The sequence below is a fragment of the Mytilus californianus genome, unplaced genomic scaffold, assembly GCF_021869535.1.
Source record: "Mytilus californianus isolate M0D057914Y unplaced genomic scaffold, xbMytCali1.0.p SCAF_33, whole genome shotgun sequence".
In the NCBI taxonomy this organism is placed as follows: domain Eukaryota; kingdom Metazoa; phylum Mollusca; class Bivalvia; order Mytilida; family Mytilidae; genus Mytilus; species Mytilus californianus.
In genome coordinates, this window is record NW_026262683.1 from 405703 (window position 1) to 419744 (window position 14042).

The following is a 14042-nucleotide window of genomic DNA, read 5'->3' on the forward strand; positions in this document are numbered from 1 at the left end:
TAATTTACAAGCTTAGAATTATTACGATTTCATCTATTGTAAATATAGCTATTCTTGTGTATCTTTTGAAATCGTTTAATTTAATTTATTGTCCTGTCAAGATGACATATCACTTAATTTATATATTTTTAATTGGCCTGAAATTGAATAGACTTTGTCACAGTATTTTGAATGTTCATTTTGAACATGGGTATTTATAATCGTATATTATTTTCAGAACATACCATATAGTGTCCTGGAATAATTGTATTAGTGTTTATGGCAGTGGATTTTGATAACTCAATCCCACATATTGGTAAGGATTAATTCCTTATTTTTTATAGATTGATCATTTTGTAATAGTTGCTTTCACAGCCAAATTGGCAACGAAATTGTATTTTATTCTATTTCTCTTTCGGCACATTTTAATAATTCTACATTGAAACTGTAAAGCGTATTGACGCTTTCTAAAATGAAGTACGGTTGTGTAGATTGCAATGCAATCCGAAACTTTGATATGTACTTTTAAATTAGCTATTTGTAATTGTGACACAAGTTAATCATGATTGTGTTTAATCATACTAGTGTTTAATATTGCTTGTGTTTAATAATGCTATGTAACATTTGTAAAATTGCTTATGATATTTGCTATTGTTTTGCAGAGTTACATTTTCCTGGTATATAATAAAGTATTTGAACCAGTTGGAGTCTATAATTAAAAGCCCTTATAGGACCCTATCACAACAGGAAATAACTATTATATTTGAATTTTTTTCTAGGAGTTATACCCCTTTGAACCTAGAATTTCGGCCTGAACATACTACAGCAACAGTTTGTAATCGCAACTCCTCTGAAACCACACAACAGAATTTCATGAACTTTGTAGTTTTAAGGACATAATATGTTAATGTGCATATCCATAAGAAATCGGTTGACTTTTGTAGAGTTATGAGTCTTTGAACTTAGGAATCTGGTGTGATTTTGTTTGTCCAGTGACAATGTGGGGGCGTGGGGTGTGTGAGCATGCTATAAATGTTCTATAAAATTACACCAAATTAATTTTGAATTATTTTGTATCATAGAAAAATAGGGCTGACACCACCTCCAAACGATCCATGATTCTGTAATACGGAGTACCAAAATTTGAATCCATGCTTAAATGCACATCCTCAAAAATCGAATAACAGATGTTTTGTATTATTTCTTAAAATATTCAGAACAATTTGACATTAGTCCATGCTTATTTTATTTAATTTTTTTTTTTAGATATGAATGATTTTAATATAACTATTTCCTTATTTTAAAAAAATACTTTTTGTAAACGTCGCATGGCGACGTTTCCGTAGATTTTACTTTTCCCAGTGAATGCTTCATCTATTGATATATACTGTGAAGTTTTTGTGTATATTTATATTTATCACATATTTTGTACTGATATGTACGTTTTTGCATGGCCAATAATAGCCGGAAGTCAAGGTTGGTTATCAGCCCTCGGGGCCAATATCGATATCAGCCCTTGAAATCCATATCGAGCCCCCGAGTTTAACTTCCGGTAACCTGTCAATCAAAAACTATTTGTAAACAAGTTGTCATCCGAAGCAGTTAGACGATCAGGAGAGGTTTCTCACAGATCAAATGACGATGTATGTAAATTCATAAAAGAAATGAAAAATGAGAACACAATGAAAAGAAATTTAGAAATTTACGAATCTGCTGTAGTAGAAAAAATGTAAAAAATCAACAGTGGAAATCACAAAAGTTCCCGTAAAATTTGGACGTCATAAAGAATTTAGAAAATAATTGACGTCATAATGAAAAAGCGATTGTTGTATGACATCGAAAGTTCAAGCGGAACATATTACCAAATCATAGTAGCGATATGGTGTATTCTTCGTCAGCATTAATTGGAAATGTAACACTTTTTAAAGTCGTTTAATATTTACAATTCTGGGAATTAATATATTTATTGTTAATTATTTGTTAAACTTTTCACAAAACTTTGTTTACTCACTGGGATTCGAACTTTGTTAACTCACTGTGATACATTTTTTAAATTTTTTTCGTTAAATGTTTTTTTGAATTTTTGTTGAAAATGTCAAACATAATTTGGTATATGCTATCTTTTTTCTCTTGCTTGAAAATATGTGATAAATAGATTATTACATGTCATTTTCCATATGGTCCGTGGTATCAGCCCACGACCCATATCAAGCCCTCGGGCTAAAGCCCTCTGGCTTGATATGGGAGTCTAGGGCTGATACCAGGGCCAATATGGAAAATGCCATGTAATAATCTATAAATATTTACCTACATGTTTGATGAAAGAGATGTGTGTAATATTAAATCGTAAAAATATCAATTGTTTTGTTTCAAAGAGATTTCCACAGCTATTTTTGTCTAATACTGTAGGTGCAATTTGGGTACTGTGACGTTTAATAGGAGTCGACCATTGGATGTTCCATTCTGATGTGCTGTTTTTGAAATAAGAGTTTTTTGAATTAAGATAAAATGCAAATGTGTAGAAATTTATCATCATTATTTGCTTTTGTAGCCAGTTTGAAACAAAGTTCAAAATTCTAAGCTGTATTCTTATTCGATAATCCAAAACTTAAACCGTGTTTTTCGGAAAACAAACCAAAACTGATGTGTATATAATATAAAAAAAAAACACATGTCTAATGTTTATCTCTAGATTCGACTTCCGTGACCATTGAACTTATATATTTTATATAGCGAATGTGGTCGAGTTGTTTGTTTTTTATATAGATAAGAAGGTTGGTTTTTCCGTTTGAATGGTTTTACACAAGTCATTTTTGGGACCCTTTATAACTTGTTGTTCGCTGTGAGTCAAGGTTCCGTGTTAAAGACCGTACTTTGACCTATAATTGTTTTTCTGTTACAAATTGTGACTTGGATGGAGAGTTGTCTCATTGGCACTCATACCACATCTTCTTATATCTACATATAAAATCGTATTACATTACTCTGGTGCCTTCAAATTTTAACTGCCATTATAAAAATAAAGAGATGTGTCACCGAAATTTAATTGCGAAATTCAGATTTGTAGGAAACGCTAGGGCAATGACCCCAGATACACATACACATTTTATAACGTTTTAATTGACGGAATTCATCCTTGTCCAGCTCTTGCCAGATTGAGGTTACTCAGAATCTGTGAATTGGCACAAATAGACTGCATTAAAGCCTGAATAATTTGAGATACTCAGAGGATATAAATCGGTGATAATTGTAACTTACAATGTAATATATTGGTTTCACGGATATAGCTGTTTACTGCATCAACTTGTTCAATCAATTACATGTACATTGTGTAGTAATCCCTTTTTTTGAACGGCCCAGGAGTAGCATGTTTTTTTTATAGGCATTTCAATGAAAAACAGGATAGTGCGGTAATTCTAGAAGGCAAGTTTTATCGTCGGAACATCTGAGATAAAACAATAATCTTTTTGTAAAATTTTGTTAATTGATTAACATTTGAATTGTCTCTCGATTTTAAAGAAATAAATTTTCCAGAATGCATCACTTTTAAAGCACAACTGAATTTTCCCTGCTGTCCTTGATCTAAGTTCGTTTTCTAGATATCTGACTTTACTACCACTCAAACACTCAACATTACAGGCGTATGATCAAAATAAAAATTTGTTTGTGAAGATTCCAACCGATGGATCTGCTTATGTAGCTGATTTTGGCTCAATGCCGTCCATTTTCATTAACAATGTCACAAATCATGAATTATACCATAATCAGTTCAAAAAGTCTTAATAACTCCTCCAGCATCTCGTGAGCCTCAATACTTTTTGTTGGCCGGGGTATTGTAAGATTGAAGTATAAACGCAACCATATTTAAATTATATTCTATTGCGGTTGAACAGCCACATGTATTTCAGACGGAACTTACAGTTCGCCAACGACAGGCATGAGAAAAGTAAAAAGTCCCGTAAGATAGCATAAAACAGGATAATTCAATATTTTCTATATTTCCGGTAACCAGAAGTACTAAAAAGAAACATATAACAAATGAGTTCATTTTCTGTAAAAGAAGATACTTTTTTTCATAAAAAGTGCTATTCTTGATTGACATATTTGTAATGCTACATATTTTTGATTTTTTTTTGTAATCTCGGAAATTTTGTCTTTATTCGTAATCGGACTCACCCTTACTCTTATCTTCACACATGTTTAGCTTCAGGCAAGAAGCTCGGTACTGTATTTTTCGTATTTGGAAACTTTAAAACACAATAGAGAAAGTTAATTTTATTATTCTGTGCTATTTGTAAGGGACTAAGCTTATTATAAGCATTGTTTCCTTGATGATTATTATGTGTATTTTTATAACAAACACACTCTGAGTCTCGTGTCGTCCGATAACCGATTCATTTATGTTTTGTTTCGCAGAACTTATTTTGACTTTATGTCTACTTTATATAATTTTCGGAGTTTCTATTCGTCCGGCTAGCCGGACGAATAGTTAAAAATCTCTATTTGTCCGGCCATCCGTTTGCGGTTGCGCAAATCTTCAATATCAATAAAATTGCCATGTGGCGCTAAAATTGTCCCGGATGAGGTGTCGGATAACAAACGCGCGTATGCAATGGACGTTTTGAGAATTGGAGCTCGTGATTTATATTTAAAGATGTCATAAAGCAAACCAGAGAGAACGAGATTGCTTTAAAACAAATTTCTATAGGAGTGACTCCAGAACAATAGCATTTTACATGTTAACCGATATAAATAAAGCCTAAAATCAAACTGAAATTGGTGATTTACCCCATGGAGGCAAAACGCATTCGGATAAATTACTTAATCAAATATGCTTGGATGGACTATTTATAAGTTCTACAAACTTTGAGATATATGAACATGCACTGAAATTACAGATATACCTGGACTGGGAATAGGATACCAGGGTTGGGGTAACCCCCCCTTTTTAAGCTGTTTTATCTAATAAATATTGTTTTCTAATTTTGTTCTATCGTTAATCACAGTCTTACTTTTGGGGCAGGTTACACGTGCAAACCTCTTTCTCTAATTCCTATGAGGAAAAAATCACCGAACATTTTCAATAAAAAATCGCAGTCCCAATTCGATAGAAGATGTTATGTTTATTCCATTGGTCACTTTTACATGCATATTCAGAACTTTAGCATGATACGTTATGAGCATCAACTAGACCTTCGAGCTGAGTCTGTATAAGTAATAATATAAAAGTCCGATCGGTGATCAAATCAGCCACCGAGTTTGTTTTTTTCTCTTTTCATTTCAATGATTTTTTTCCCTCATAATACGATGTTAGACAATATTTCTCATAACAACCCAGCCTTTATTTATCTCCTTAAAAACGTTATATCTTCATCATTATATTTTTGGCCGGACAAATAGCAAAATATCGTGAACGTGCTATTTGTCCGGCTTGCCGGAAGAATAGACATTTTTGACTATTTGTCCGGAGCCACTGCCTATAATTATTGCCACATTGCATAATATCCAAGGGTCGCGATAAACCCATCTTCGCTCTCCAATGGTTACGATATACTCCCCTCCTCACCACCCTCGGCGGATTAAACGAGAATTTCGTATCCACGAGGTAATGATTTTCATTGATTGCAGTCGTAACTGGCTGCATCCTATCAAAATGCGCCTATAACAAAGTCATGATCACGTGTAAATGTCGAAACTGTAGGTAAACAATTGTCACGTGCTGATTGTGCAACAAGTCTTAAAGTTTACCCCCCCCCCCCCCCAAAAAAAAAAACCCACAAAAAACATATGTCATTATTTAGTGACAATTTAAATGTTCTTAATCAAATGACTATGCGGTATGGGCTTTACTCATTGTTGAAGGCCGTGCGGTGATCTATAGTTATTAATCAGTGAAGTTCTGTGTCATTTGGTCTCTTGTGGAGAGTTGTCTCATTTGCAATCATACAACATCTTCTTTTTTATAATTATATGATAGAAGTTCATGTGTATATTTCTTGCACAAATGTTGGAATGTCAACGTTTATTTTCGTGTCCTGCTTCACCAAGTTTGTAAACTCTAGACGCTACCATGTTTTCACCTCCACACTGAAGAGATCCAAGTGCTACCATTAGTCAAGAATAATGTATTCGGAATGGGCGTGACTTTAATCAACCATAGATGGCGCAATATTGTTATCACAAATGTTGGCTTAATCTGCCAATGATGAAGAGGAGGGGAGTTGATCATAACCCGTGGCCAGGGAAGATGCGATTAACCCTCTTTTGTCGATTTTTGGAATTTAGGAGACGACACACACAGTCAATCACAGTCCTGCACTAGTATGTAAATTACAATAGCACACTATTTTGGTGTTTAAAAAAATACAGTACCGTACAAGTGGAACTTATTGTTTGATACTTTTTCCGTGTTACTATTAACACTGTGCACATTACTGAATTGTTATACTGGTGACAATTATTTCTGTGATTGTTCCTCATAATATGTAGTGTTTCGTAAATCTAATGTACATTTAAAACGGCGCTGAACAGTGAAACTTGTACCTAAACACACTATGATCTCTTGTACTAAGGATTTGTTTTTGTATTGCAAACAAATTATTCAACATACTTTTAATGTGATCATTTATATAAATAAATATATAATGGTTTTATACTCAATTTTGTAGTCCTCATTCATATACTCTTTTTCGGCGTTGAAATATTAAATTGTAATGCTTCCATCATATTTTTCTGATGTTTGTTTAATTCATAGAACTCGATTCCATCCACAATATTCTTTAACTGTTATCAATGTCGAATTAACGAAATATTAACAAAACACTGTGCCATGTATTTTAACAGAGATCGAATACCAACTCCCGCTATTATAGATATAATCCTTAATCATATAATTTACCAACAACAAGCAAACATTTTTAGATATTTTATGTAAAAGTCATTCTTGGTGATCATTCAATCTGTCTATGAGAAAACTTGCTAAATGTTTAATGAATCCAATAGAGTACATTTGAAAACAATTAAATTGTCATACGGAAGCTGAAATCGTACCATGTGACTCGACAATTTTTTCACACAGCACATAGTTGTCGCCCCTCCTCTGTTTCAGAATATATAGGTGTAATACCACCGAATCATGGTACATCACATCGGTATACGAAAATAGGTCGAAAAAAATATTCCCTTGCATTTGACAGTTGTAGGTTATTAATCCTACATTTTATTGCAGTAAAACATTTCTTTGTCATAAACATATGTCTTTAGTATTTCAAAGCACCATTATTTTTTTATTTGGGGTTTCTATAGAATATTTTGTAAACTTGAGGTTACATGGTTACTAAATCTTGTACACAGATTAAATAAGGGGAGAAATTTGATTGGTTAACTTCCAGTGATGGTTATTTTCTTATATGCAATGAAATGTTATGTGAAATTTTTTCTATAGTACTGGACAGGATAAAACTTCACTCATGCCAAGTATTTCTTTATTTGAAACAAAGATAAATTCTGCACAATTTTTTGAAAAGTGCAAATTTAACAAAGACAAATAGGGGGAAATCAATGGTGGTATTACACCTTTATAAAAAAAAAAAAAAAAAAAAATAACAGCAAAATGTGAAAAATAGTTGGTTCCATTCTGAATGACAATATTTTTTCAATTATTTTAAAACAATGAATTTTGAACCAATACAAATATATACCGAAAAGGTCAATTAAGGCCATTCCATATTGCCTTTAAATTCTTTGGATTTTGTTGCATCAATTTATTCATTGATACAATAAATATTACTACACTTATTTAAAAAAATTGTAAGGGTTCCGCGGAACCCAGTGTCTCGCCTACTTTATAAGTTATATACGGAAAAACAGGAAATATATTTTTTCAAATTTATATATTTTGTAAATTAGTATTTGGTATGCAAATTTACTTCTGGTTACCATCTTCTGATCATAAACAAGCTTTTGTCCAAGTTTGGTAGAAATCCAGGATAGTTTAAGAAAGTTTTAAAAACTTTAACCTCAGAGTGAATGTTATGTTAGCTGACAGAAAAACTAAGTCCATTTATAAGTAAAATACGGATAAACAGGATTTTCTTTTTGCAAAATTTACTTTTGGATACATGTTCTATCTTATGACCATAAACAAGCTTCTGTCCAAGTATGGTAGAACTCCAGGATAGTTTAAGAAATTTATTCAAATTCTAAAAACTTTAACCACAGAGTGAATGTTATGTTAACTGTCAGAAAAACTTAGTCCATTTATAAGTAAAATACGGTTAAACAGGAATTTGTTTTACAAAATTTATTTCTTAATACTATCTTATGATCATAAACAAGCTTCTGTCCAAGTTTGGTAGAAATTCGGGATAGTTTAAGAAAGTTATTAAAATTTCAAAATTTTAACCACGGAGTGAATATTTGTGGACACTACCGCCGCCGACTACGACGACGCCGACGACGGAATGTAGGATCGCTATGTCTCGCTTTTTCGACAAAAGTCGAAGGCTCGACAAAAATCACCATTGAAGTCACAAACAGTCGTTCAAAACATAACTTGCTCTATGCAAAAACTAATATTGTTAGCTAATAAAGACATTTACATGCACTAAATTATTGAATAAGAAAATTTACAATAGTAAGTAAGTTAGAATGTATATTAGTGTCAACTTATTTAAGATTTTGGCACAATATTTAAGATATTATAATTATATTTATAATATAGATTCAGTAAAATTCAATGATAAATTCAAAGTTTGACTTCCACAAAAACTGACAGATTTAAACAAATTTAAAGACTACCTCAACAAACGGAAAATTTGGGAAAAAAAAACTATTATATTTTAGACTTGGTCGAACGCTTTCATCCATATGAACAGCTTTGGACGTTGTTATTTGTCACGTTACTGTATGGTTTTATGCCGTTATGTTAATGTTGACGTAACTACAACAGTCATGAAAGTATCGTTTATCTTTCAACACCGAGATAAACGCTTTTATAAGATAGTGTGTCATTTCTTCCCGGCATGTTTTAATTTTCTGTTACATTTGCAGAACTGCATTACTAGTATTCTAAATTGTCTGTTTCTCTAGTGATCTAGATGTTTATTAAATTGGATAATTCGATATAGTAGATATATGATATATTTATGAATACGAACCCGTTTACAAATAATATAGTGTTAGAAGTGTGAATTATTAATGACATTTCCCAGAGATACCATGAGTAACATATCGGATCTATCGTCGCCGCACACCTTAAATAACCTTTATTTCATCGGCTTCCCTAAGAATTTATTTTTGGATCGTTCTTAAAAATATTGTGGACGATTATATTCTGTTTGGAAGGTCCAATCTCTGGTCCAATATCAATGGACATGGTTCATGTCTCAATGTTTGTCAAAGAAAAAACATTAATGTACAGTTAGTGACAACGCAATAATCTAAGGAGACACTTAACAAATATTTGAAACATTTCCGATAAATTATCAGTAAAAATGTGTAGTGACACAACATGCTATTTGTTTTGAAATGGATGCAATAATGTAGAGACAGCTGAGAACCGTTTTCTCAGTGTCAAAAAGATCCAAAATAAACGCAAAATATGCCATATCAGTAAACCAAATACCGTATATATAGTGCTTAGTTATGGTCATTGGTGATTTAAAATACATTGGTTAAACTGTTAATACGTCTAGTTGAATACTGGTTAAAATACACAAAAAACAAGCAAATTACCAACACTATCAGATAATTATAGTAAGGAAAAATTTTGAACGTTCTGAACAAGGATCTTTAAAATAGTTTGCTCTTTGATGAATGTAATAGAAAAATACTATGATGCCGATAAAAAAATGGAGCACTCTCATTCCGTGCAATTGAATTATTTACCCAAACTCTAAATGCTCTCTACATGTACAACCACATCAATGACACAGCGTCAAACAAGCTCCCCAGAGCTATTTTTTTAACTTCGAGCTTCATTGAGTTTGATAAGATATGCGTCCCTTTGTGTTAATTAAATTATTTTTAGTTTTTATTGAACTAGTATATAGAACGGAGAAGTGCATTGTATTGTATGGGATAGGGGTTCATAATCTGTTTGTCCAATTTTTTTTTTTGATTTTATGTTATTAAACATTATCGTTCTTTACCAATAAAGGTTTAAAAGTATCGTCTTTCTTGTTGTCAACAAAATTCTATAAAAAATAATCTATCCTTTAGCTGAATAAATTTAATTTATGTTTTTTTTTAATTCTTAAATTGTTTAATAACTTAAACTAAATAGTTTGCAAGTCTTGTTTCTTTCATTAGAAAATATATTATAATTAGCCAATACAATTACATAAAAAACAGATTGAGGATTGTTTTCATAACCGACATATATTCACAAATTATTTTGGTTCCTGAACTCCTCGGAACTTTTATTTACTTGTTCATCCTCCTCGTCGCTTTCATCACTTGGCAGTGGGTCTACCTTGATACTCAAATCTACATCAGCATAATCTGTTTTATGTTCTATACCCCGAATTACAAATCTTCTCCCTCCATCATCGTTGAAAACAAGGTCGGCGTATACAAGACCATCTTTGTTCTTGTTCTATTGTAAACAGAAACAAGACATGATGATCAAGATAAATTCAAATATGATGTATTTGCAATCCATAATGACAAAACTGAACGGCTTTATTGATCATTATTTCAAAAATCTTAATATTTCATTTATGCATATTTCTTTTCAAAATCTGATCGTAAGTATTCACATATGATATAAATTTTATATACATCATAGCTTAAACAGCAATTGATTGGTTAATTCTCAAATAATTCAAAAAGTAAAATCACAAAAATACTGAACTCCGAGGAAAATTCATAACAGAAAGTCCATAATTAAATGGCAAAATCAAAAGCTCAAACACATCAAACAAATGGATAACAACTGTCATATTCCTGACTTGGTACAGGCATTCTTTATGTAGAAAATGGTGGAATGAACCTGGTTTTAAAGCTAGCTAAACCTCTCACTTGTATGACAGTCGCATCAAATTCCATCATATTGACAACGATGCGTGAACAAAACAAAGACATAACAGGTAAAAATGTCAAATATACAGCAGTCAGCAATGTTTTATAATCTTAATCACTACAAAAATAAACAAATATGTAACAAAGAAGCACAAAATGGTATAAATTTGCCATAGTACAATAACACAATGACGGGACGTATAAGTACAGAGCTACGTCATATATGTAACGAAGAAACATAAAAAGGCATATAAACAAAGCACAAAGCAACAAACAAGATTTACAATAGCACAATAACTGGCTTTATAAGCACAGAGCCACGCCACATGCATACGAGAATAGTGCAAACAAAATTGACAGGACGTGAAACACAACAAAAACCAAAAAATATTTAACAAAGAAGCACAAAAAAGCATATATCAAACCTAACAACGTCACCCATCGCTTTCCCATCTTTGAATTTTATCTATGTATGCCAGTCCACCTATAAAAATCTTTAAGTACTGGGGCCAAATGGCTAGACCAACATTGACTCAAACGTAGAATCGTGCGTTTGACGTCAGAATGTAAACGTCACACAGGTAGAGATATAAAATAATTTTTTCGTTCAAAGTATGAAAATATTATAGTCTTCATATGATGAAAACATAATCTTTCAATCAGTTTAATTGAGGTCTGGAGCTGGCATGTCAGTAACTGCTAGTAGTCTGTTGTTATTTATGTATTATTGTCATTTTGTTTATTTTCTTTTGTTTCCTATTCTGACATCGGACTCAGACTTTTCTTAAACTGAGATTTACTGTGCGTACTGTTGTACGTTTGTTTTTTCTACATTGGCTAGAGGTATAGGGGGAGGGTTGAGATCTCAAAAACATGTTTAACCCCGCCGCATTTTTGCGCCTGTCCCAAGTCAGGAGCCTCTGGCCTTTGTTAGTCTTGTATCATTTTTAATTTTAGTTTCTTGTGTATAATGTGGAGTTTAGTATGACGTCCATTATCACTGAAATAGTATACATATTTGTTTAAGGGCCAGCTGAAGGACGCCTCCGGGTGCGGGAGTTTCTCGCTGCATTGAAGACCCATTGGTGGCCTTCGGCTGTTGTCTGCTCTATGGTCGGGTTGTTGTCTCTTTGACACATTCCCCATTTCCATTCTCAATTTTATTTAGTTGTTTAGGCATATCCTTTGCAGAATGCAAATTACAAGTTTACATTCCCTTCTTGCCGCTTGTCTATGCTTATTGTGTTTTTCTTCTAAAAAAAGAGCCACGTCATTATGTATAAAAGAAACACAAAAGGGCATATAGGCAAAGCATGAGCAAATATGAAAGACCAGACTACAAAATTTATAATAGAACAATAACACAATAGCGGAATGTTTAAGTACAGAGCAACGTCATATGTTTCAAAGAGACATTAAAAGTCACACGGACAAGGCAAATATGAAAGATAATACAAACAACACAATGACGGGATGTTTTAGTATAGAGCCTCGTCAAATGGATATCACCAAAAACAGAACAAACAGTAAAAGTAATATTAATAAAGACAAATAAAAAACACTATAACACGTATTAAGATGATAAACAACGTCAGTACGCAAAATCTTTACTTCAAGACAGTCTTGTATTATGTGTGATGCTGATACGCAATATTTATTAACAAGGTCTTGGTACCTTCCAATGAGACGAGACGTTCTTTGACATACCCCTGGTTCATCAACTTTCTGCTCAGACACTGCTGACGATTTACAAAGTCTGAGTAGAAGCTGCAAGCTCTTCAATACCGAATAAGTTGGGAAATGTATATCCCATATGCCGGTGAAGTTGGTATATTGCTACTAAGGTGAGGGAAATCGATAATTTCTAAATTAAAATCGTCTCGTTTGTCATAGATTCTGGTACTGAGATGATTGTGTATGTCAAATTCGAGGTATGAGTCTGAAAATGAGGAGGAGAAAGCCGTGTTTGTTGTTTCTTTAATTTCTAGGTCTAGGGGATATATTAATGGAATCCAAATCAGAAAAGTGGGGATTGTTAATGGAAAGAACATCATCAATATATCTTAAAGTGAAATTAAATAAACTGTCTTCTTTGATCTTCTTGTTTTTGACAAGTGTCTAAAGGAACTTTAATTCAATGAAAAAAGGAAGAGATCGGCGAGGAGAGGCGCACAGTTCGTTCCTATAGGAAAGCCGACAATTAGTTGAAATTTCTACATCCAAATTCAACAAATATATTGTCGATAAGAAGCTCCAGCATACTGATCACTTGTCCCTCTGTGTAGCATCATTTACCCTTTTGTTCACTGTTAACAAAATATGCCTTATGGTACCCCAAAGTAATAAATTTATAGCGTATGCTACCATTTTTATGTTGAAAGGCATTGTGGATTAATTCTTTTAGGTGATTTTTCAGTTTCACATGGGGAATGGTGGTATACAGGATTGAAAAATCAAAAGTTTTGATTGAACGTATTTCAGAAAAAGATCGAGATTTAAATTATCCAGAATTTCATTAGAATTTTTAAGAATCCACATATGGTTAATACCACTACGCGAGTAAACAGTTTTACATTATTTCTGAAGACCCTCTTTCACTACGTCTTTAACTAATGTTGAAAATGAAAGAATTGTAAAGAATGACTGTATATGAATTTATTAAAGAGTCTAAGAGGTTTCTTATTGTGTAATATAACATATTAAAGTGCAAATACATGCATATTGTGTACAACCATTCACTACACATCATCACCCATCATCTTTCCACAATTCAAATGTATATATATATATATATATATATATATTATGTATTGTTTGCATCCATGCTTTGTAAGTATTCTATGGTTATAAATTGTTCATGGGAGAAGACTATAATTATACAAGTTTGATTAACTTGTGTCTCATCCTATTTATATATTTAAGCAAATGAAATATGATTAAACTATATATATAAACTAAACTAAACACTGCGCACAGAATTTTAGTCAATCTAATGGAAAATTCTTTAGTGGAACATGCAGATGAACCGGCTATGTAATTTT

General features: G+C 32.4%; 1 protein-coding gene across 1 annotated transcript in view; it reads right to left on the reverse strand.

Annotated features, from left to right (window-relative positions):
• Window positions 1-6642: 6642 nt before the first annotated feature.
• LOC127736563 (uncharacterized) overlaps window positions 6643-14042 on the reverse strand; it is a 33469-nt gene continuing 26069 nt past the window's right edge. The window contains exon 9 of the mRNA XM_052247136.1: window positions 6643-10576. Coding sequence (XP_052103096.1) covers window positions 10364-10576 — 213 coding nt within the window. The 3' untranslated portion in view covers window positions 6643-10363. The remainder of the gene's footprint in view (window positions 10577-14042) is intronic.